The sequence below is a fragment of the Mercenaria mercenaria genome, chromosome 6, assembly GCF_021730395.1.
Source record: "Mercenaria mercenaria strain notata chromosome 6, MADL_Memer_1, whole genome shotgun sequence".
NCBI lineage: Eukaryota > Metazoa > Mollusca > Bivalvia > Venerida > Veneridae > Mercenaria > Mercenaria mercenaria.
Window position 1 is genome coordinate 54,694,397 of NC_069366.1, and position 27,314 is coordinate 54,721,710.

The following is a 27,314-nucleotide window of genomic DNA, read 5'->3' on the forward strand; positions in this document are numbered from 1 at the left end:
TGGCGAAAAAATGTCTGGCACTAATTACGGTTAATGGAAAAGGGGTTGTTAAAAGAGGCTAATGATTATTGAAGGAGGTGATTCTATGAAATACATTTCATCAGGGATGTTTATTGAAAAATGCATTTTTGCATGTTAGCCAAAGCTGTAGTGTAAACTGTTCATGTAAATACTGAGTGTTTAAGATACATATGTTTGATAAACTGTCAAAAATAAGCATTCATATGTTCCACAGGAGAATGGGGTACATTGTATTAAGTTCTTTTTATATTTTTGTTCCCCTGTCACTGAAACAATTTTTTTTTTTGCAATACTTTGTTTATGTATCAAGACTAAAAAGTAAATGGAATAGGTTTGCCTCAACAGAAGACTTTATTGAAGTTTAATCAGATAATTTATACATTGGAAACAGTATATTTTCGCAACCCACAATTTTTTGTTGTGTGCTCTATAAACTCATCTGCCATGCCATGAGAAAAGCAAACTTCAGTATTGTAAAAGGATAAATACAGGCAAAGATCTGATGCTCAGCTTTCCTTATAATTGATTTACATTCTATTCTCACTATTGAACCGCAAAAGGAAAGGTGCCAAGGTGCCAGAGTTACCATAACCTGCAGCTGTTTTAACGACGCCAGCATGTAGTCAGGGAGAACGTTCTTAGATGACGTCACAGTTGTTCTGTCTGTGGTGAAGCAGATTCCAATGTTAAATACAAGATATGTGCATTTTTTAAAAAGAACATGTGAATGTATTGAAAAGAAATATTATAGTGTAAATATAAGAAATGAAAGAGTTTTTTTTGGAATTCATGCGATAATTAAAAACAGATAATTTTGTTATTCATTTCCAATGAACTAGAATATGAACGGTAACTCTATGAATCACTGCTGCAAGTCGTAGATTTGCCGATCATATTGTCAGTCTTTATGCATGAGCTCTGAAAAATAATTTCATATTGGGCATATGGGTAAGATTTTAATTCAGTAGTTTTGCACATATGAAGAAAAGTTTAAATTATATCTTTTGAATTTTAATATTATTTATCTTAGTTGTTATTCAAAAATTTACCATATATGGCAATAGCTCTACAGTAAGCTGGGTAGCATACAGTTTGCTAGAAATAGCTTGGGAACTTCAGTTATCAATGCTTGAGTGAGTGCTATTTCACTGTAAATGCCTAAAAATTGGCCACCGCTGCTCTGGAAGTAAGATTTTGAATTTTAACTGTACCTTTAACATTAATTGTCAGACTTATTTTTTTCATCTCTGTTTATGTTTGAAAATCTTAATCTGATTTCATATGTTTTCAATTTTTTAGCCGTCCCCTTCAAAAATATACATACTTTAGAGATTTTCAGCTGGTGTAAAGAAAGCATCAAGTTTCAACTAGAAGTCTGCCATATAAATAATCAGTCGTTAAAAATTTTGACAGGAACATTAATTAACGTATTTAATGTTATCAGATTTCAAGTTTATAGGATTTTATAAGAATGAAATTAAATTTTATGATGAAGTTAATGACTTATAGGCTACTTGTATGCACATTATCTTCTTGTAAAGCATAATCTATGGCAGCACGATAACAGTTAGCGATCAGTTAGCATCAAGTAGCGATCTTTTTGATGTGCGTAATTTACGAGAAATTACATTTGCTGATTTAATACTGCGGCTATTAAAGCTATAACTAATGAATGAGCTAAATTGAATTTATGTGTAAATGATTTTTGATTGGTTTCAATATGCATTGCCAGATACATCATGCTAAATATGCATTTGCAGATATGATGTTTTATGATTTATTAATTCAAAAAGGCAGTAAATATGTAGCGAAAATGAGAGAAAATTGTTTGTATCACATCTTAAATCTGAATTAAATGTGTGACAATTGAGAATAATGATAAAAGATAATTTAGTGAAAATTGTTTTTATTTAAAGTGTATGTATAATATAATTATTATGTATATGAGACTACCCTAACTGTTCAGGTGTAACTTCAGGCAAGAACAGACAGACACCTTAGGAAAGAATCACAGACCTATTGGACACCTGAGCTGGATAATGATATATTAAAGAATTAACCCAAACAAGGCTTGAACTCGCGCAGCAGTAAGTCCCTAATGATAAGAAGTCGGTGACAATTACCACTTGAGTCACAAACATTTATCATTCAAGTCAGTGACATTAACCACTTATGTCAGTGACATTCACCACTCTTTGTCATTGACATTTACTGTTAACGTCAGTGACATTTACCAGTCATGTCAGTGTCATTTACAACTGTCTGAGACATTTACTGTTAAAGTCATTGACTTTTACTGCTCATGTCAGTGGCATTTACCACCCTTTGTCAGTGACATTTATTGTTAAAGTCAGTGGCATTTACCGCTCATATCATTGTCATTTACCGTTCATGTCAGTGTCCTTTATCACTGGTCAGGTTCATTTACCACTGATCAGTGTCATTTACTGCTCATTTCAGTGACAGTTACCACTCCTGTCAGTGATATTTACCACTCCAGTGTCATTTTCTGCTCGAGTCAGTAACATTTACCATTCATGTCAGTGACAGCTTTACTGCTCAAGTCAGAAACATTTACCATTCATGTCAGTGACAACTTTACTGCTCAAGTCAGTAGCATTTACCATTCATGTCAGTGACAACTTTACTGCTCAAGTCAGTAGCATTTACCATTTATGTCAGTGACAACTTTACTGCTCAAGTCAGTAGCATTTACCATTCATGTCAGTGACAACTTTACTGCTCATTTCAGTAACATTTACCATTCATGTCAGTGACAACTTTACTGCTCAAGTCAGAAATATTTACTGCTTGATCACAAAGGTCTCTATTTTAAGACGAAGTTCAACTTTACAGTATAATAAGTCATGAGAATTAAAATCTAATAGCTCAAAAACTGATAAGCACCTTGGCAGGGTATGGCTTTTATATTTCATCGAGAGCACTTAGTAGGTAATTAGTTATCTGAGGTGGGCTAAACATTTGTATTAAGAAGGCATTTTGATGCTTGTTTGATGATAAGAGGGTTTATTTTCCCTTCTGACAGTGTCAGAATTTGAAACATAAACATATTGTTCCCATGAAGTGGGTTTCTGACAACTGACATGCTTTTGGAATTTAAGAAATTGGCTAATATTTTCTTTGAAAAATGATTTTTTTTTCGCTTTGCATTAATGGTTTTATACTGTAAGTTTATCTGTTTGCCCTCAGATACTAGAGAATTTACAGAACGATTGCAACAAAATGTGTTTGATTTCGTGCAAGGAAGGTTAAAGCAGGTAACTGAATGGTAGAAATATTAGAAACAGTTAGAAGCATGGGTATTTAACCTTTATAGCCTGCTAAATTTCTGGAATGGATTGTTCCATCATTCAGTTTTGGCAGTACCACTTGATTATCAAAGGTGTGTTCACTGAAAATTTACTGACTGAATAGCGACCAGTGCAGACTATTGATCTTGGTCTGCACTTGTCGCAAAGGCGGAATCACTTGCCCGACCAGCAGGGTAAAGGTTAAAGAAGCCATAAAGGGAGGTAATCAAAACAGTGGATTTAATAATACCTTGTGCAATGTTTATTAAAAAATAAGATTGATCTCAAATATCTCAGATAACAATTACAGAAAAAGAAGAAAAAAAAACAACAACAATTAAGGAATTAAAATATTTAATGTTCATGTAAAAATGTTTTAGCCATGTTTTCAAACAAAGCCTTTAAAAACATTAGGATAAAATGTAAAAGTAGTTATATCTATATCACAAATTGTTAGGTTCCATTCGAAATAGGTTATCTCCTAGTTTTGAAAACCAGGTGAAAATTGATGATAAAAATGTAGCAAATGGAGAAATTGATAATTATGTCTAAGAAATATTGATGCCAGCACCTGCCAAATGTGAGGGTATTATCATTTGTGATAGTGATCAAAAACTGTTACAAAAGTCCATACATGAATAATATCAGATTGTGATTGTGAAATAAGGAGGAATATTTTTTTTTATAGCTTCACGTTGGTGCTAAAACACAAATATGAAATCTAAAATATAGTGTTTGATTACCAACTTTAAGTTTTGTGAAAAAAGTCACCTAATTTGTATGTATCTGCTCACCTATAAGGCAGATCGCTTATAAGACAGGGCCCCAAGTTTACAACAAAACTGGCATTTTTTAAGACCCACCCATAAGACAGAATGATTCAGACCGTCTAAAGGAAACTTAAAGGTAAGATGAGGGGATGACTACATTATCAATTGACAACACAGGACAGATGAAAGGAAAAAATGCTGGTAGTACTGATAAAGTCCAAGATTTGTCGCTTTGTTAACATACAGACTTTCTATAACTGACAGACTATTGGAAATGCAGCTTTGACAAAATAAATTAAAACTGAATTCAAGAACTTACTGTTGAGTTCTGAATTATCAAACAAATTAAAACTTTAACACAGAAATACTGTTTAAAAATTGTAGTTAACTCTGAAATAAAAGAATGAAACAAAGAAATTTCTGCTGTCAATGATAAGTCAGATAATGTATTAATAAAAGGAAGTAGCAAGCTGGTTTCAAATGACAAAACAAGAAAAAAATCAGCTTGAAATAGTAACAAAACAGTGCAATACAAAACAATAGTAATTAGTTTAATTGATTAATTGATTGAAGTAGAATGTACCATGTCTGCTGATAATAAACATGCAAGCTTCTTGACATAAGGCAGCTTTCAGCCATTTTTGCTCTTACACTATCTAGATGAAGATAGAGTGTATATGAAATATTAATAAAGGTAATCATTTGTGTCAATTACAGATCTATTTCAGTCAATTACCGCTGGGCCTTGTTCAAAGGAAATCCGTTGATAAAATTTTGTGAATCATATCTCATTGGATTTTCTTGTAATGTGTGTAATAGGAAATGCGGCAGATGCTGAATACCATTATAAACACAGTTCTGGCACTGAAGCCAAGTTTCGTGAAGAAGTCTCCATTTGAAATGTTAGTATTGAACTTACAAAAGATAAATTATTTGATCTTTTTTGTTGTATTTTCAGTTTCGTTGAAGATCATTTAGTTTAAAAATTGGTAATAATTACATGTAAGTTATTAGATGTAGTGAATGTCACTTGATGTCACTTATTCAGAAAATGATGGTCTTTTATAATATTTTTAGCTCACCTGTCAAGTAGTGACAAGGTGAACTCTTTTGATTGCCCTTCGTCCGTTGTCTGTCCACAGAACACGATAGAGACTACATTTTGTAATCAATTTAAATCAAAATTGCAGACAGCTTGTATTGGCATAATATTTCTGTTCCCTCCGAAAACTGGCCAGATCCCATCATGGGTTCTAGAGTTATGGTCCCTTAAATGGCCAAAATTTGCTATTTTGGCTTTTGCATGCAGCGATAGAGAGACTTCGTTTATGGTTTGATTTGATACAAACTTGCAAAATATCTGTAACAACATAGGTCTTGAATTCCTTGATGAATCCTTCAGATCCAATCATAGGTTCCGGAGTTACGGCCCCTGATTAACCCCTGAAAGAGCCAAAATTTGTTAATTTTTACCTTATGAACACGATAGAAATGACATTTTACATTCGATTTTAAGTACACTTACAAACAACTTAAGAGACAATAAGAACTTGGTTCCATTCGAAAACCAGCTAGATTCCTTAATGGGTTTTAGAGTTACTGCCCCTGAAAGGGGCAAAATTTTCTATAGAATGTTCATCTTGATGATCTCTAGGCAAGTTCGAAACTGGGTCATGTGGGGTTAAAAATTAGGTCTCTAGGTCAAATCAAAGGAAAAGCTTGTTAACACCCTAGAGGCCACATTTATGACCCTATCTACATGAAACTTGGTCAGAATGTTATCTTGATGATTCCTAGGCCAAATTGTAAACTGGGTCATGTGGGGTCAAAAACTAGGTCACCCAGTCATATCAGAGGAAAAGCTTGTGAACACTCTAGAGGCTATATTTAGGACCATATCTTCATGAAACTTGGTAAGAATGTTTATCTTGATGATTCCTAGGCCATGTTCAAAACTGGGTCATATGGAGTAAAAAACTAGGTCACCACTGAAATCAAAGGAAAAGCTTGTTAACACTGTAGAGGGCACATTTATGATCCTATCGTCACGAAACTTGGTCAGAATGTTTACCTTAATGATTCCAAGGCCAAGTTTGAATCTGAGTGATGTTGATTCAAAAACTAGGTCACTCGCTCAAATCAAAGGAAAAGCTTGTTAATTTTAACACTCAAGAGACCACATTTATGACCATATATCATGACCCCTAGGGTTACATAGACATATGTAGTAGTAAACTTAAAATCTTCTGGAACCACATGGTGCAAACCTTACATATATTGCATATAGCATATTTAACAGGTGAGCGATATAGGGTCATCATGACCCTTTTGTTAGCTCACCTGAGCAATGCTCAGGTGAGTTTTTCTGATCGCTCGATGTCCGGCGTCCGTCGTCTGTCGTCTGTCGTCAGTCGTCAGTCAACATTTAGCTTGTGTATGCGATAGAGGGTGTATTTTTCAATTAATCTTCATGAATATTGGTCAGAATGATAACCTTTATAAAATCTAGGCCGAGTTCGAAAATGGGTCATCTCGGGTCAAAAACTAGGTCACTAGGTCAAATCAAAGAAAAACCTTGTGTATGTGATAGAGGCTGTATTTTTCAATCAATCTTCATGAATATTAGTCAGAATGATAACCTTGATGAAATCTAGGCCAAGTTCAAAAATGGGTCATCTGGGGTCAAAAACTAGGTCACTAGGTCAAATCAAAGAAAAACCTTGTGTATGCAATAGAGGCTGTATTTTTCAATTAATCTTAATGAATATTGGTCAGAATGATTGCCTTGAAAAAATCTAGGCCGAGTTCGAAATTGGGTCATCTCGGGTCAAAAACTAGGTCATTAGGTCAAATCAAAGAAAAACCTTTTGTATGTGATAAAGGCTGTATTTTTCAATTATTCTTCATGAATATTGGTCAGAATGATAACCTTGATGAAATCTAGGCCGAGTTCGAAAATGGGTCATCTCGGGTCAAAAACTAGGTCACTAGGTCAAATCAAAGAAAAACCTTTTGTATGCGATAGAGGCTGTATTTTTCAATTGATCTTCATGAATTTTGGTCAGAATGATTACCTTGATGAAATCTAGGCCGAGTTCTAAAATGGGTCATCTCGGGTCAAAAACTAGGTCACTAGGTCAAATCAAGGAAAAACCTTGTGTATACGAAAGAGGCTGTATTTTCAACTGATCTTCATGAAATTTAGCCAGAATGATTACCTTGATAAAATCTAGGCCGAGTTTGAAAATGTATCATCTGGGGTCAAAAACTAGGTCACTAGGTCAAATCAAAGAAAAACATTTTGTATGCAATAGAGGATGTAGTTTTCAATTGATCTTCATGAAATTTGGTCTGAGTGATTGCCTTGATGAAATCTAGGTTGAGTTTGAATATGGGTTATCTGAGGTCAAAAACTAGGTCACTAGGTCAAATTAAAGAAAAATCTTGTGTATGCGATAGAGACTGTTTTTTTCAATTGATTTTTATGAAATTTGGTCAGGATGATTGCCTTAATGAAATCTAGGTTGAATTTGAATATGGGTCATCTGAGTTCAAAAACTAGGTCACTTTGTCAAATCAAAGAAAAAACTTGTGTATGTGATAGAGGCTGTATTTTTCAATTGATCTTCATGAATTTTGGTCAGAATGATTGCCTTGATAAAATCTAGGTCGAGTTTGAACATGGGTCATCTAGGGTCAAAAACTATGTCATATCTAAGAAAATGCTTGTTTTATCGCAAGAGACCAATTTTTTGGTCCAATCTTAATGAAAATTGGTCAGAATATTTGTTTCCATGAAATCACTAGGTCAAACATGTTTTACACTGTTATGGTGTGTTTCTTAGGTGAGCGACCTAGGGCCATCTTGGCCCTCTTGTTTTAAAGTACTTTCCACACTTTTCTTACCAAGCATGCAATAACAGTATCGATTTTAGAATGTCTGAATTTCTGTAATATCACTGTGCATTACTTTGACTCTTAGTGAGAAAACCTTCATCCCGTGAACATAATGGCTGGAATAATAGTATATAAAATTACAATTCTCAGTAAGCCCTGCTGTAATGCAGTGTCTTTCAAAGTAATAAATTGATCAGTAGTCTAGTCTAATGTAAATGAATTTCTTTTAGTTACTGGGATGTTTCTTCACAATAAATATTAGAAGCTGTGTCGTCTGCTTTCTTATTGCTTTCCATTGCACTTCTTGTTATAAATTGGATATCAATTTAGTAGATGCCATGTTTTTGATGACCTGGTGCCATATACCGTTTACTATAAAGTGTTGTGTCTGCTTTCTAAATAGGGAACATGTTTTTATCATTTTTGCAAAAATTTGCAAAATGTAACGTTTTATTACATATTTTTTTACTTGTTAACTAAATTCCCTCTCAGGGAGGTAAATCACATGCCTGAATTCATAACTTATACATACAGCAGAATGGGTGGCATGAAAAGTAACATGCATGAAAAATGCATCAGATGTTGATATTATGTTCTGGTAAATTAAATAAAGTAATGCCAGTTGTTTTTAAGTTTGCCAGAGCAGAAAACTGCAGGCAGTTTTATTGCCCTAATTCATTTTTACATCTGCGGACAATAGTTTTATTAGTGAAAATGCAAAACAGATTCTCCGAATGAAAATTCAAATTTTACATTTAATTGTTTTAACATCGAATAAGCATTGTTTTTGTAAGTCTGTGTATAACTAGGTTGTAAAAGACCAGTCTGAAAATTCCAGCATATGATTGGTTGATTTTTAACTCGGTCTCAAATTGACCAATGGCAATGCTGCATTTGTTAGACTTGTCTCCAACCAAAATGCTTGTCTCTGTTAAAACATGCTTACGCTAGAATGATGTCACGTTAACGTGCGGTGACAGTGTTTTTTTTTGCAACCAAGAAAGAGCGCTACTATATTTTATCTACTGTTTTAAATTCAGGGCATATTAGAATTGAAATAATTTATAGCAAAACCGTGTTTTAACACTATTTATACACTCGGGCGGTAATATGTCGTACAAATAATTTCACAAGGGCTGTGCCGTGCCCTCGTAAAATTATTTAGCTCGACGTATAACCGCCCATCATGCATAAATAGTATTAAAACACTCTTTTGCTATAAATTATTTCTTAAATATTTACCTCAAAGCCAGTACTTTGTTTTAACTGAAAATGACAACAAGATTTAGACTTTAAAAATGATTCTTTCCTGTAAAATGATGAGGAAAAGAAATTAACATACATATTGAAGTAGAAATGCAGTATCCATTTAAGGCAAATATTCCACTCTTGCGGCTGATATACAAATATTTTGATAAACATTTATCATTATTCATTAAATCTGATATAATATGGTAATTTCTTTTGTGATACTCTAAGCGTGACCTTTTAAATAAATTTAAAAATTGATGACAAACTCTTAGGTAAACCACCATTTCATCAAGATAGCTCAACATGCAGAAAATCATATGAGCACCATGAGAAAACCAACATAGTGTGTTTGCGACCAGCATGGATCCAGACCAGCCTGCACATCCGCGCAGTCTTGTCAGGATCCTTGCTGTTCGCTAACGGTTTCTCTCATTGTAATAGGCTTTGAAAGTGAACAGCAAGGATCCTGATCAGACTGCTTGGGTGCGCAGGCTGGTCTGGATCCATGCTGGTCGCAAATGCACTTTATATAACGTTGGCTTTCTCATGGCGCTGCTCATATTTTCATTATAATTGTTATCAACCTTTATTCATTATGCCCACAATAGACATTTTTATGCCCCCGAAGGGAGGCATATAGTTTTTGAACCGTCTGTCCATCTGTCGGTCTGTCGGTCTGTCAGTCTGTCCGCAATTTTCGTGTCCGGTCCATATCTTTGTCATCGATGGATGGATTTTCAAATAACTTGGCATGAATGTGTACCACAGTAAGACGATGTGTCGCACGCAAGACCCAGGTCCGTAGCTCAAAGGTCAAGGTCACACTTAGACATTAAAGGATAGTGCATTGATGGCTAGTCCCGTCCATATCTTTGTCATCGATGGATGGATTTTCAAATAACTTGGCATGAATGTGAACCACAGTAAGACGACGTGTCGCACACAAGACCCAGGTCCGTAGCTCAAAGGTCAAGGTCACACTTAGACATTAAAGGATAGTGCATTGATGGGCGTGTCCGGTCCATATCTTTGTCATCGATGGATAGATTTTCAAATAACTTGGCATGAATGTGTACCACAGTAAGACGACGTGTCGCGCGCAAGACCCAGGTCCATAGCTCAAAGGTCAAGGTCACACTTAGACTTAAAAGGATAGTGCTTTGATGGGCGTGTCCGGTCCATATCTTTGTCAACCATGGATGGATTTTCAAATAACTTGGCATGAATGTGTACCACAGTAAGACGACATGTCGCGCGCAAGACCCAGGTCCGTAGCTCAAAGGTCAAGGTCACACTTAGACGTTAAAGGTCATTTTTCATGATAGTGCATTGATGGGCGTGTCCGGTCCATATCTTTGTCATTCATGCATGGATTTTTAAATAACTACGCATGAATGTGTGACACAGTAAGACGACGTGTCGCGCGCAAGACCCAGCTCCGTAGGTCAAAGGTCCTAAACTCTAACATCGGCCATAACTACTCATTCAAAGTGCCATCGGGGCCATATGTCATCCTATGGAGACAGCTCTTGTTCAAAAATCTATTGTTGAAGCATTGTAACACCACAAGACCAATTAACTTTAGGTTATTTTGGAATGATGGAAATGCAAGAAGTATTACTGGGCAGATTGAGATATAAGAGACTTTGTGTGACATCAACACATCACTATTTTCAATCACATCAGCATCACATAGGAAAGCGTTTTACAATGTTAAAAGACCTAACACTTTTTTAAATTGAAAATATTGATCGGTTTAATTACTTTTTTGGTTTAACAACTTTTACAGATATTCGTTACAGACTATCAAAACTCTATATATATCCGAATAAAATTCACCCGAATGTGAGTTTCACAGGTGGTAGTTACATCAGTTAAAACACAAACTCAAATTGTCACAGAGAACATGCATCTCACTCGGGAATTAAAACACAAACTCCACCTGCACATGTGACAAAACTCATGTATCAAGTATCAGTATAAAGCTGTTCCCTGCAAGTCACTGCCAACTTCTCCACATGAATCAAAGATGGAGGACAAATATCAAATCGTCAAAGAGAACATACATCTCACTCAGGAATTGAACTTATGGTCATGCAATCCATAGATCTGGTCATGCAATCCATAGATCTGCGCTCTATATTGAATGAGAAAAGCAGGCAGGTTAATATGATAGCATTGCAACTTTTCCTGGATTCTCCTGGTAAAGTGATTTTATGTTCCTTTTATATGTCTCTGATGGACGAAATCTTCTCTGTGTATAGAATTTATGTGGTTGTTTTGTCATGTCTACAACAATATGCTGTTCTCAGATGGCCACATAAAAACCCTGCAGATGTGTCAGTTTTGTCATATTTCCGTGGAATTACCAAGTTTAAGAGCAGGCAAGTCAACCACTGCTGCTTACAAGGTTTAAATTTGGACATAAAAAAGGTTGGGATGTCATATTTGTATGTAGTCTTCAGAACATTTCAGTTTTAAACAATTCAGGCTGGTTAGGAGGGGTTATAAAAGTTTGCTTTACATATGACATCCCAACCTCTTTTTATGTCCAAATTTAAACCTTGTTAGCAGCAGTAGTTGACTTGCCTGCTTAAACTTGGTAATTTTAAGGAAATATGACAATACTGACACATCTGCAGAGTTTTTACAAAACACAGCAATGTATCTGTCTTTTGATATGATAAACACAAATGAAAAGTAAGACCATAAAAATACAACAAAGTGAAATCATGTGCATTTCAGTGTATAGAAAGGGTGTTTCTGTTTCAGATTGTGACAAAAAGCAACCCTGTTGCTGAGCGATTCAATGTATAGAAAGGGTTTTTACTTTACAGATTATGACAAAGTGAAATCATGTTGCTCAGCAATTCAATGTATAGAAAGGGTTTATGACAAAGTGAAATCATGTGGCTCTGCAGTTCAGTGTATAGAAAGGGTGTTTCCATTTACAGATAATGACAAAGTGAAATCATGTTGCTCAGCAATTCTGTTGATGTATAGAAAGGGTGTTTCCATTTACAGATTATGACAAAGTGAAATCATGCTGCTCTGCATTTCAGTTGATGTATAGAAAGGGTGTTTCTATTTACAGATTATGACATAGTGAAATCATGTTGCTCAGCAATTCAGTTGATGTATGGAAAGGGTGTTTCTATTTACAGATTATGACATAGTGAAATCATGTTGCTCAGCATTTCAGTTGATGTATGGAAAGGGTGTTTCTATTTACAGATTATGACATAGTGAAATCATGTTGCTCAGCATTTCAGTTGATGTATGGAAAGGGTGTTTCCATTTACAGATTATGACAAAGTGAAATCATGTTGCTCAGCATTTCAGTTGATGTATAGAAAGGGTGTTTCTATTTACAGATTATGACATAGTGAAATCATGTTGCTCAGCATTTCAGTTGATGTATGGAAAGGGTGTTTCCATTTACAGATTATGACAAAGTGAAATCATGTTGCTCAGCAATTCAGTTGATGTATGGAAAGGGTGTTTCTATTTACAGATTATGACATAGTGAAATCATGTTGCTCAGCATTTCAGTTGATGTATGGAAAGGGTGTTTCCATTTACAGATTATGACAAAGTGAAATCATGTTGCTCAGCATTTCAGTTGATGTATAGAAAGGGTGTTTCCATTTACAGATTATGACAAAGAGAAATCATGTTGCTCAGCAATTCAATGTAAAGAAAGGTTGTTTCTGTTTTCAGATTGATGTATTACAAATGCAGTCATTTTGGTAAATTTTTCAGTGTATAGAAAGGATGTTTTTCTCTTTTCAGATTATGACAAAGTGCAATCATGTGGCTCAGCATTTCAGTGTGATAATCACAAATGTATAGAAAGAGATTTAACTTGTGATAGAGTGGATCATTGTGGAGATTATTCAGACGAAGCTGCTGAGGGGCCAGCAGAATGTGGAGTATCACGTAAGTCTTTATTTGCCATAATTAAAGGGAGTATGTCATATGTCTTCATTTTTAGCTCACCTGGAGTTTTTTCAGCTATTTTTGTGAGATTTTTCTTCTTCTAAGTAATAGATGGTAATAGTTTTGGAGAAAATCTGTCAGTTTATAAAGAAAATATTACCAAAGTTATTTCACAGTCCCTTCTTCTCCTGATATATTTTTTATCTGCACTTTTGGACAGAGTTCGAATCCTGAATTAATGCTCACATATTTTTAATGTTATGTAATATGTTTAATAGAAAAGGATAACAGGTTAGAATAAAATATTAACCTTTAGCCTTCTGGCGGCAAGTGGTTCTGCTTTTGCGACCAGTGCAGACCAAGATCAGCCTGCACATCCATGCAGTCTGATCATGGTCTGCACTGTTCACTATTCAGTCAGTAAATTTTCAGTAAACTCCCCTTCGAATAATAAATGGTATTGCCCAAATTGAATGATGGACCAGTCCTTTTAGAAATTTAGCAGAGTAAGGGTTAAACATACAGGAGAACCATATTTGTGGAACTGTTACAGGTTATTAATTATGAAGGGGTATTCTACTTATTTGTTACTTGTGATTTTTAACTTAAGTTTAGAAATTGACCAATGGCTTAATGCCAGCATTCTTTGACTGGTTAAACCTAACCCTAACCCTCCAGGTCTCTCAGGTCAAGGTCAAGGTCACAAACCCTAACCCCTAACCCTAAACCCTAGCACAAATGTTCATCTAATCCCAAGGATTGCTTTGGGGGCATTTGTCACTAATAGTGACAGCTCTTGTTTCTTCACAATCGGGCTGTTTACCATTATCATATGGTATGTATAAAGTAACTAAATACTAATTTGTACTTTAATACTCTGGAGACTTATTCGGTTGCATGTCAAGTTAATGTTCTCTTACAAATAGCTTACATTTCACAATTTTCCCAGTTTTTACCAATTTTTCTCCTGTGAAGCAATTATAGTCAGGTGATGACTTTGTCAAATTTAGTCCATTTTAAGTAATATTTGTTAAATAACAGGCCACCCTTAAAGTCTCTTGGGTATTATTTTGTCCTTTTTATTTACAAAAAATTCTGGAAATGATGAGAAGTTATTAGAAGGAAGCAAATGTCATGGAAAGAGGAATTTCTTAACCTTTACCCTGCTATATTTCTAAAATGGACTGGTCCGCCATTCAATTTTTGGCAGTACCATTTATTATTTGAAGGAATGTTCACTGAAAATTTACTGACTGAATAGCGAATAGTGCAGACCATGATCAGCCTGCACAGATCTTGGTCTGCACTGGTCACAAAGGCAGAATCTCTTGCCACCAGCAGGCTAAAGGTTAAAAGTGAATGTTATTTAGACTGAAAAATGTTTTAGTTTCAGATATCTTGGGGAATGCTTACATCTTCATAGGATGATTGCCTGTTGACAGTAGAACTATCTGATGACCCTTGTTGTTTTTAATATCCCCGAATGTCAAAGACCCAGGAGGCGACTATAGTGTTATTTAGGAAATTGCTATATAGAAATCAATTTTTTTTGCTGAAGTTTTTACATTAAAGCCATCTTATTTTATTACCCGAAATCATAACCAGAAGACAAGTAACATTCACATTTTTACATGTTTATTTGTACATTTCAGATATGAATACAGTCACATATTTCAATTACCGGCGCGTAAGATACTGTAAACAGTGCTAATTTAACCTATGAAATATTCCTTTCAATATAAAAGTTATTATCAATATGTTGGCAGAGTATGGCCACTCCAATGAAAGCTATTTGAAAAACCAGTCAACCGGGAGGAAACCAGACGTACTCGTAAAGCACCACGTCATTGCTCCACGTTACCTGTAGAGCAACAAGCAGCACCACACGGACGCAAGGAATACCACAGTACACCACAGTTAATTAAACATCCCCCAAAACTCGACGTTACCTGCAAAGCAATGAGGAATATTTAGCGGACCAACGGAGCAAGGCAAAGTACTGTGGTTCTAAGCAACGAGCAAGGCTACAGTACACAACAATATTTAGCGGACCAACGGGGCAAGGCAACGTACTGTAATTCTAAGCAACGAGCAAGGCTACAGTACACCACAATATTTAGCGGACCAATGGAGCAAGGCAACGTACTGTACTTCTAAGCAAGGCAAATACTATAATGAGCAAGGCTACAGTACACCACAGTAAATTAAATATTCCCCATAACTCGACATTACCTGCAAAGTAATGAGGAACATTTAGCGGACCAATGGAGCAAGGCAACGTACTGTAATTCTAAGCGAAGCAAATACTATATGATGAGCAAGGCTATGACATCAGCAAGGCTATGATACATTTAAGCAAGGCTAGTCAGATATTGCCAAGGCACTAGAGCAATACCTTTAATATACACCATAACATCCGTACCATCAAAACGTCCCAAAGCACGCCCGATCGCCCCCACGGTCGACAGAATTTTTCCAGGCCACAATAAATTTGCCAAAATTTATCCCCCAAAAATTCTGTGCAACGATTTCTTAAATTCTAAAACATACTATCTCAGCTTTACAACAATTATACTTGTTCTTTAAAACCAAACTGGTTCATCCATATAACTATAACATAATCGAATAGGCTATTTGAAAGACAAGTAGAGCAAATCCCACCAACATCACGTGATCACGTTTTGCCAATGTATTAAACAAGGAGCAGAAGGATTATCGATCGTCTTGAGTGATTCGGATCATTTGTTCATCATCATGATGATAATCTATAGTTCTATCTTTGAAAGAAATAGCTAACTTAAATGCTTACCTAAAATATATTTGTTTGGATACATGTTTTATCTTAAGATTTATGTCCTAATGTAATCCAATTAAAATTCAATTCCAACCATGTTGATATGTACTCCTACAAGGCTATACATCAATATCTAGAAAGACCATTATCCCTTTTATCTGCAAGCATTATGTTGTTACTGCATTTTGGTTAGCTTTTCAATGAGTTTACCAGGCCTCAATCGGGTCGGGCATGACAACACAATCCAATACACTACGGTACCAATTTAAACATAGTATTATTGTATAGATCAACATGATACTAATTAAAACGACTGCATGTATCGTTTGCTTGTTATGGTTCTCATGCATCGTTGAACTCAAGAAGATTGTCAATGAAAGAAGTAAAGTGCATACAGAAATGTTTTATACAAAATGTTTTCTGTATTGAAACGTTTTAATGAAGAAAATCATAATTATCAAACATTTTATCGTTTAAGTTACTGTGTGAGATTTATACATCAAGGCATGTCTGGACTATTAATTTATAATAATACTGCGGTAAAATACCGACGATAGCGGATGGGTCACACATCCCGAAAAATTGTCGTGCAATTATAAATGTATTTATAGATGAATAGATCTACTGCGGAACTAGGTCGATATATTTATCAATTTTGTACTTCTGTCGAATCGTATATTAAAAGAAAACCATGCTTTACTATGAAGACCCTGAATAATCGACTTTTCCAATAATGTTTCGCTATCGCTTTTTACTTATAAATACGTAATCGTTCTATAAATAGATTGCACTATGTCAAGATACTCAACTTAGTCAACCTTATTTGTAGATCTAAATCTAATACATAATGACGTTAACATAACACTGATTTATGAAATCCCGGTTCCGGGCTAAGGTCAAAAAACTACAGAATTTCGTTAACATGATATAGTGCTACATGAGCTATTCGAAGAGAATTCACTTACTGGAACAGGAGAAAAATTAAGACAACCAAAAACAATTTTATTCATACATAACGTAACAAACGACTGGTAGTTTGTTACAGATTTCAACCAAATCCCATGATAACCAACTCTGAAGTTTTTGCTCACTACACATACATACTCCAATGGTAAAATCAACAGTCAAGAATGTTGTAATACAGTATGATTACTTCCAAAATTTTAAGAACCATAATATGATCTGTGATATTGGATTCGGCTAAATATTGGCAGTATATCTTAACGCTACATATTTACAACTATGATGACCTAATCTTATATTAGTTAGCTTGTAACGCCAAACAAAAACGTGACACTATATAATGGGAAACCAACTGCAAAACGGTTCTCTCTTGTTATTTGCAATGTCACGCCCTTTTAAAATGTCATGTTAACTGACACCAGTGCCCTTAGAATAAATACTAACAGCTCTAACTAAATACTATCAAGAATTAATGACAACCAATAAAAATATCATAGGAAAGCTAGCCACATATACATGTATAAATTCAATTTGATTTCTCTTTAGTTTTAAAAGTTTAGAATGGTGTAAAAAGATTTGAGGCCGCAACTTGAATTAACAAAGTTTCCGTGATATCTTATTTGACTCTGGTAACGATTTAATCTATATAATAATATAATAGAATCCGGTGCTGTATGGAAAATAACAAAATATATATTGTTTTTCAGCCTCTAAATTGACAAACACCACGATTCTGACCCCGTTTCTTCGAAAAATTCAAGTAACAATGTGTTTCGGGAAACGTAACAATCGTTTCAAATTTAATGTACGGAAAGTTGAGCTTCAACGAAACAGAATTTCCTCACAAAATTAACAAATGTAGTAGTGAAACAATTAACAATCCTGAACACCAATTTAACATCGATCTGAAGCGCTAGCCAATACACCTTTAGTTCAACTGAGAAGATTGCACGTGCTCTCGATTTAATATAACGCTTGAGTGGTTCCCTGACGAATAGGCGTTTATCATTCATCTGTTATGTTTAGACAAGGAACTAGAAAACTGGATTACTTGACAACGACGATAGTTTATAGCTAACACACCTAGCAACGAGATAGATATTAATTTCGGGAAAAAATAAATGTAATTATTTTTAGGCAAAATAATTTCTTATTATTTACACAACTTCCTTTTTACCATTGCAGAAAAAAAAAGATTGATCCAATATCACTATTACAAGCTACAGCTGTTTTCTGCCTCTTCAGTGCCTTTGTCTTTTATCGAAAAAATTCTCAATGATACTCAACACCATTTATCAGATACTATAGCTTCCTTTGGGATCAAACGAACATAAAAGGTCTAAATGTAAATTGTAATTATTTCATTTTTGATCTTTTTTTTCTACTCCAGTAGATATTGGTATTGAATTAATAGCATATTGATGGGTATGTCATGTTGTTTTTTACAATAAAATCTCTGCATTGTACTGATACTGGGATTTTCTTGTTCTCAAAATAGATTCATGCAATTTTATGGAAACTCCGGGCAATAAAAAAATGACTATTCAGAATTAAGTGTGCGTAAAAATAAGAGGAAATTCAGAAAAGGTATCACAAATACTGTATCAGGGATAATTATTTTTAAGTGTGGTAGGTTTTACAGGATCACCCATGCAGATGCTTCAAAAGTTGCCAGTTTTCAAACTTGAGCAGTTTGTATGACTGTGATGTTGGCTAAAGTTCACCACAATGTTTATTGGCAGATTATCTCCGCTAAGTCAAGGATCACCCTTGCAGATGCCAGTTTTCAAACTTGAGCAGTTTGTATGACTGCGATGTTCGCTGGAGTTAAAATGCTACAATATTTATTGGCAGATTATCTCTGCCAAGTCCAATAACAAGCTGGAACATCCCAAAGTTATGGTCCTTGTATTAATCAAAATTGCAAAATATGAACATTGTACGCTTAGCTACAACTTATAAGAACATTTTTTAGCTCATCTGATTTTTTGAAAAAAAATGATGAGTTATTGTCATCACTTGAGCGGTTGTCGGCGTCGGCGTCGGCGTTGCCTGGTTAAGTTTTATGTTTAGGTCAGCTTTTCTCCTAAACTATCAAAGCTATTGCTTTGAAACTTGGAATACTTGTTCACCATCATAAGCTGACCCTGTATAGCAAGAAACATAACTCCATCTTGCTTTTTGCAAGATTTATGGCCCCTTTTGTACTTAGAAAATATCAGATTTCTTGGTTAAGTTTTATGTTTAGGTCAACTTTTCTCCTAAACTATCAAAGCTATTGCTTTGAAACTTGGAATACTTGTTCACCATCATAAGCAGACCCTGTACATCAAGAAACATAACTCCATCTTTCTTTTTGCAAAATTTATTGCCCTTTTGGACTTAGAAAATCAGTTTTCTTGGTTAAGTTTTATGTTTAGGTCAGCTTTTATCCTAAACTATCAATGCTATTGCTTTAAAACTTGCAACACTTGTTCACCATCATAAGTTGACCCTGTATAGCAAGAAACATAACTCCGTCCTGCTTTTTGCAAGATTTATGGCCCCTTTTGGACTTAGAAAATATCAGATTTCTCGGTTAAGTTTTATGTTTAAGTCAACTTTTTCTCTTAAACTATCAAAGCTATTGCTTTGAAACTTGCAACACTTGTTCACCATCATAAGCTGACCCTGTACAGCAAGCAACATAACTCCATCCTGCTTTTTGCAATAATTATTGCCCCTTTTGGACTTAGAAAATCATTTTCTTGGTTGAGTATTATGTTTAAGTCAACTTTTCTCATAAACTATCAAAGCTATTGCTTTAAAACTTGCAACAGTTTTTCACCATCATAAGTGGACACTGTACATCAAGAAACATAACTCTATCCTGCTTTTTGCAAGAATGATGGCCCTTTTTAGACTTAGAAAATCATGGGTAGGACAATATTTCTATTACACAAAAAAAATCAGATGAGCGTCAGCACCCGCAAGGCGGTGCTCTTGTTTCTACAAGCAATGCTAGATTTTAACAGAATATTAAACTTTACAAAAATTATAAGGCCAAGTTTTATATCCAGCTAAGATGGAGTGGTATCACCAAAGTAATGGCCCTTGAATTTATTAAAATCATTATAAAATATAGGCCAAGTTCCATAACCGGCCAGTTTTCTACAACATTTTCTACTTCTTTATTAGAATGTTTGTTTCTATGAAATCTAGGTAAAGTTTAAAACTTAATTACCCTAGGTCTTAAATTAGGTTACTCGGTCAATTCATGGAAAAATATAGTTCACACTGCTACATTTTCTTCTTGATCTTGATAAAACTTTGTCAGAATGTTTGTATCTTGAAATCTAAATCAGGTTCTAAACTGGGTTTCCTTAGGTCAAAATCTAGGTCACTAGGTCATATATTAGAAAAACCTTGTTAAAAACTCTAGATGCCACATTTTCTACTTGATTTTCATAAAACTTTGTCAGAATGAATGTCTCTATGAAATCTAGATTACTTTCAAAACTGGATTATCTGGGTAAAAAAACTAGATCACTATGTCAAATCATAGAAAGACATTGTTAACACTTTAAAAGGCCACTTTTTTACCTGGTCTTGATGGGACTTGGCCAGAAGGTTTGTCTGTTTAAAATCTGGGATAAACTTGTAATTGGGTCACTTGGGAAAAAGCTAAATAATTAAGTCAAATTATAGAAAACTTTGATAACATAATCTTTGTCAATTTTACATAAAACATGGTCAAAATATTTGCCTCTATTAAATCTAGGCCGAATCAAATACTTAGTTATATGGGGTAAGAAATAGGTCTGATGAGTGATACAAGGCCTTCGGGCCCTCTTGTTTTTCTATTTGTTTGTTTATTTGTCCACATCTAAACTATTCATGTCTGAACTATAACATATTATATGATTCATAGGATTCCAATGAAACTTCACACAAGTATTTAGGATGATGAGAAGGTGTACCATGTGCAAGAGTTGGGTATGTTCCTCCAAGGTCAAGGTCACAGGCAAAGGCCCTAATCCTAACCTTGTTGAGTCTGTAAACTTTTAACTACAACCTGCAGGGCAAGGCCACTCCCATTTTGGAGGCAGAGGCATTCATTCACTTGCTTGTGACATCTCTTGTTCTGAGCGTGTAACAGGTTGTATCATACATATGAAAATTATTCTTCATAATCACTATCATTTACGGATCTATCAAATTCTCTCATCTCTTAATGTTGAAGAACTATAACTTCCAAGTAGTGTGCATGTTAGATTAAGAAAAACCTTTCTGCCCTCAAACGTTTCCTGAGAAAGATCATTAAAAACACTGCAGGAAGCCCTGATTGGCGTGTTTCGGTTCACTTCTTGTACATAATCCTACATCTATCATATGTATTTTGATTGTTAAATAACAATTAAGACAGCTTTCGACAGTTTTCATCATTCTAAGCATGGGCTTTCATTCATGAAGTTGCCACTGAGCCTGTTAATGTATTTTGCAGAACTCGTTGAGATGTGTTCAATTACTGGTGTAATGACTTTAGAAACATGGCAAGTTATTTTGGTTTACGTATTCTCCGGAGTAGTTTTTTCCCGTATTGATGAATAAATGATAACCTTAGACAGAAACGTGATGAAGATTTACAAAAGTTGGTTAATTTTTACTTTAACATGTACTCCATTGACAGCAGAATATGGTTAAACTTAACAGTAACTAAACTTCATTGACAGCCAAATGAATTTGAACATACTTTTATCTAAACTTCCGTGGGTGTTTTTATGCCCTGGCTTTGTCTAGAATGTTTTAACGAAATCAGGGTTCTTAAAATAGACTGTAATTGTGTAAGTAGAGAAGTAAACTGAGTTTTATGGTCCGCCATGTAGAACTTGCAGTAACAGTCAGCAGGACTGGTGTCCCAACTCAAAAGTTAAAAGTTAAGTTTGCATTGAGACCAGTGTAAGATTACAACTTTTTCATTGGTCAGTTTCAAGATTGAGTTTAGAAATAGCCAATCTGATGTTGATGTTTTAAAACTGTGGTCTTCAGACTTAATTTGCTTGAAACACTTGCTATTGTGGTGTGACTACCTTAAAAATAGAACAGAATCTAAAACAACCACAAACGTGATTGGCAATTAGAAGGTTTGGACAGCGTCAGCAAACAGCATGGTTCTTAACCATGATGGGACGTGCGAGGTGCCGCCAGGCTGGTCTGGATCCATGTTTGTGCACCATGAGAAAACCAACATAGTGGCTTTCAAAACCTATTGCAATTAGAGAAACCGTTAGCGAACAGCATGGATCCTGACCAGACTGTGCGGCCGCGCAGTCTGGTCAGGATCCATGCTGTTCGCTTTCAAAACCTATTGCAATTAGAGAAACTGTTAGCGAACAGCATGGATCCTGACCAGACTGCGCGGATGCGCAGGCTGGTCTGGATCCATGCTGGTCGCAAAGCCACTATGTTGGTTTTCTCATGGCGCGGCTCAATTGTTATGATAATTTTTTTCTTGGATGATAAATAAAATTAGTACTATAAGTTAAGAGTAATAAGATTTTTTTTCCCTAATGTACAAATAACAATCACATAAACACATTTTTCTGCTAGAAAGTAGTGTTTTAGAATTATACAGGTTATATATACTGTAGTTAACCATGATCTCGCAGCATGTTTATTCTCTCGGGTTATTATGGTACATATATTTTCCATTTTGATCTCAGTTATTGGCGATTTAAATTTATATAAATGGCCTGAAATGTCCCTTATTCAGCAGTTTTGTTTTAGTGATTCTGCTCTTCTCTCAGTTCTTTGTAATTGTTGCTGAAGGCTTCAAGCAGAGAAATTGCTTTCTTGTTTAAGTGAAATGCATGTGAATGAAATTAAATGAATTTAAAGGTACTTTTGCAATGACGTCTCTAAGAGTTTTTACATGTGATCAGCGCTCTATTTCTCAGATTTCAAAATGAGAGCCATTATTTCAGAAATAGCTATAAACTGACATAGTTTCTCAATTTACATTTAACTCAATTTTAACTGGAAGCTTTCAGAGATTGATAAGAAGAAAAAAACCATAAATGAGCCGTGCCATGAGAAATCCAACATAGTGGGTTTGCGACCAGCATGGATCCAGACCAGCCTGCGCATCCGCGCAGTCTGGTCAGAATCCATGCTGTTCGCTAACAGTTTCTCTAATTCCAATCGGCTTTGAAAGCGAACAGCATGGATCCTGACCAGACTGCGCGGATGCGCAGGCTGGTCTGGATCCATGCTGGTCACAAACCCACTATGTTGGTTTTCTCATGGCACGGCTCAAATAAAGTCTTAAGACACTTGAAGTGGTAATTCTGAGAACATGCTGGTGTAAAGGGTTACACCTTTCGATACATTAGTGCCTGAGTTACAAGATAACTGGAACTTGTAAATATAAGATAGACAGGCCATGTGCTGTAAGATTTGATAAGTGTTGAAGTAAACTTCACCAGGTTGGCTACTTAATCTACACGGGATTGATGGGGGAAATGTCAAGATTTTTTTCTTAAAGTTTACAGGTTGGTCTTTGATTACAGTTGGTTTGGGCATTGACTACATTTGGCTTTGTCTTTGATTACACTTGGCTTGATCCTTGACTACAGTTGGTTTAGTCCTTGGGTATACGGTCCTTGATTACAGTGGGTTTGGTCATAGATTGCAGTTGAATTGGTCCTTGATGCCCGTTGGTTTTGTCTGTGGGTTTGGTCCTTGATTACAGTTGGTTTTGTCTTTGGGTTTGATCCTTGATTACAGTTGGGTTGGTGGGTTCGGTCATTCATTCATTTTAATTGGTTTGTCATTGATTACAGTTGGTTTGGTAATTGATTACAATTGGTTATGTCATTGATTACAGTCTGCTTGATCCTTGGGTTTGGTCCTTTAAATTACAGTTTGCTTGAGATAGCAAGGGGTCAGTCTGAGCCACATTGTAATACTGAAACATTTATAGTTTTAGATATATTGAGCATACAGTTATGTTCAGATATATTAATGTCTACATTTATGTATTTTATTGTAAGAATTATTGAAGTATATCACTGGTTTTATCCACTTGAACTGTCTTACTCTTGTTCTAAATAAATAAGAATGTTATTGCAGTCCTTGTAATCAGCCGATCACTTGTTCAGACCTGATTGAGCTCTGTCCTGATACAACTTGAGGGGTTTCGTTGGACACTTATATAGATTCACTCAATCAGCTGGTTCTTCAAGCTTATTGATGGAATTACTCTCATTGTAAAATGTATGCAGTTATTAAGAAAGAACGATGGTTGTAAAAAAAAACATATATTCAGAACTTTGGTACCCACTTTGAGGTCATACTGTGTCAGAAAAATGCGTGATTAAGTTAAAAATCTTAATTAGTGAAACAATGTTGGAAGCAGTTTGATAATGGCAAATGATTGACAATTTTTTCTTCTTTTTTTTTTCTGTTGAAAATCTAATCTGTAAGTCAATAAGGTGCTTTCATGTTGGAATTAACAGGCAGAAAGATTCAATAATTGCATGGGAAGTTTATTTTTATGATCAGAAACAGAAGGTCTTGCTTGCAGGAGAAACTCCCCGAACTCTATTATTTTTGTTAACTAAAAGCCTTTGGCAATAACAGCATATTAAACCCTTGAAAGCTGCAGCATAAAAACAAATTTTCCAATCAATTCTGTAATTAGAGAGGGAATAGCAGTTCATTTTTACCAAGTATGTGAGGAAATCGGGATATAAACCTCAATATTGTCTTGTGATTCATGAGGAAAAATGTGAGCAAAATGAGGAGTCAGAGAAACCAGATAGTTTGTCACAGCATTTTGGTATTTAGGAATTTAACTTAACACAGGTTTTCATTAATGATTTTGAGAAGTATTTAGAAAACAAAATAAGTTACAAGGTTGAAATTTCTTTGTTGTTTTCAGAATACTTAACACTGTAAAGAGTTCATAAAATTCAGGAGTTTTTTTACCATTTTCAAATGTACCCAAAGTTTCTTATGCACCAAAAAGTTGTCTTTTTCCAACCTCAAAAAATGTACCCAAAGTTTCTTTAAATACTCCAGAATGGTTTGTTTTTCCAGTTGTAAACAACATTCCCAGAGTTTCTTAGACCCCAGAAAAAGATTTGTTTTTCTAACGTCAAAAATTTAAATGTGCCCAAAGTAACTTATACTCCAGAATGGTTTGTTTTTTTCCAGTTGAAAATAATATTCCCAAAGTTTCTTAAACCCAGAAAACTTGGTTTATTTTTCCAGCCTAAAAAAAATGTACCCAAAGTTTTTTATACTGCAGAATGGTTTGTTTTTCCAACCACAAAAATGTACCCAAAGAAAATTCAGTTCTGTTAACTTGTTTTTGTAATAATGAGAAAAGAGATAAGGAAGTTTCTTATCCCTTTTGATAATATCTTGGCCACTGTATAGAGATATGTAACTGATTGTAATGCTGTGTTAGTCTGCTGTGCCACCCTGATTATAGGTCAACCTTTTTTTCAGATCTGTTATTATATTTTCATGAGTTTGTTGGTGGGTGATATCCCAGATTTATCAAATCATACAGTGTTTTATAGGATTTTTTTTCTCTAGGAAATCAGCCCTCCTCAGGGCAGATAGGTTTTATCATTTGTACCAGTGTTTTAACAGCATAAAATAAGAATGTTGATGAATAAATATTTTGATGTTGTTTTAATTCTTTAAATACATGAATCCCTAACTTTAATGTGATGGTAGATGAAATTCATTTGAAATACAGCAGTGTAACTCAGAATTAACTCTTTTCTACATGATTCTACAGAAATGTTTAAAAAAAAACAAATGATTTTTTTTGTCTAAAAATTCTGCAGTTGTCTTAGATCTTCTTTTTACCTATCAAGAAAAGCACTTAACTACTTAACCTGTGTACAGTATAGTTTTGTTTTTATATTCTAAGTATCTTATAATTTTTGCATGAAAAAAAATTAGACCTGGCAGTTCTGTTTGAAGGAAAGAATATAAAAAGAATGCAATATCTGTATTATTGACATTCTTTGCCATGTTTACTGCTGAGGCATCAAATTTTGTATCTGCAATGCACTTTTTGTCTGATTTTTGCCAAGTGCAGGTGAGCATACTTAATGACAGTATCATCAGACTCTTAATTACACAAGTATAAATCAGAATTCAGACGACCTGATGTTAAAGTGGCAGGGGCCAAATATGTATTTGGCCCCAGTACGTTTCTTAAATAAAATTGACAGAATGATGTACTTTAAAGGCATTTATATTCAACTGGTTATTTATGATGTTTATAGAACTGAGGATTCCTGCGTACAAGTAGTTATTGTGTAAAATAGATACGTGCTTGAATCTATTTTCCTAGCTCTGTGTAGATGGCCGGGTCTAAAATCTTACCTTAGGTAACGGAAGTCAGACGGAATGGAAACGGTCGTACATCCATCCAGATTCAGCTCAAATTTGCGGAAAAAGTAAACGGTTATGAGACACTTTTCTTCCCACCATTATTTTTGTCTGATCACATGCTTTAAAAATATACATGTATTTTAGGTCAGTCATTTGCAGATAATATGGTACAGGTCTCGCAAGGTGTGCATTTTGGGTCATTTTTGCCTCAAAATTTAATGTCCTGAAACCGGAGTTTTACCCATTTTTATCATAGAAACAACAGAATTGGCAGGCTAAAAATGTCTCATAATGCAATGCTAAGTATGTGCAATACATCCGCTCAACATTTACATGGAATTTCTCAAAATTGGATTTTTAAAGATTTTTTTCGCACTGGTATCAGCACAGATTTGTGGAATTTTGAAATCTACTGACCCTTGCCCCCTAAGCAAGAGGTTGCAGAGTAAGGTCAATGTCTCAAAAAATTTGTTTGTTATGCAGTGAGGAACAAAAAACAGACAGACCAAATTAGATCACCTTTAAAGTAATTTGATTAAATGGATTTGATTGTCTGGGGAAATTATGACTGAGTATTGTCAACAAATAGGAATGCATTTTTTTGGTTTAATTTCCCTAAGTAAGCAACAACATTGAAATACCAGACTGTTAATTTGATGTAAATGAGACTTAATGAGACATAAAATAGTTATCTGCCTCCAGGGTCTTGGGAGACCAGTCTGAGAATGCAGTATTTTGATTGGTCAATTTCAAGATGGCGTAAAGAAAATAGCCAATCAGATACTAGAGTCTACAGACTGACTATCAATTTAATTTTGTTTAAATTCCAGACAATAGAACTAATTGAATGATTTTTTGTCGAGCCAGCTTGCGGAAGCAAAGACATAGTTGTCTAAAAGGCTGTTCAGTTTATGTGCATCCGTACCTGCGTCAGTGCATGCACCATGGCGTGCTTCCATCCGGATTTGTTTG

General features: G+C 34.9%; 1 protein-coding gene across 1 annotated transcript in view; it reads left to right on the forward strand.

Annotated features, from left to right (window-relative positions):
• The window catches only part of LOC123548847 (uncharacterized), a 116,390-nt gene that overhangs the window by 67,475 nt on the left and 21,601 nt on the right, over positions 1 to 27,314 (forward strand). The window contains exon 5 of the mRNA XM_045336431.2: positions 13,043 to 13,189. Within this exon, the coding sequence (XP_045192366.1) occupies positions 13,043 to 13,189 (147 nt within the window). The remainder of the gene's footprint in view (positions 1 to 13,042; positions 13,190 to 27,314) is intronic.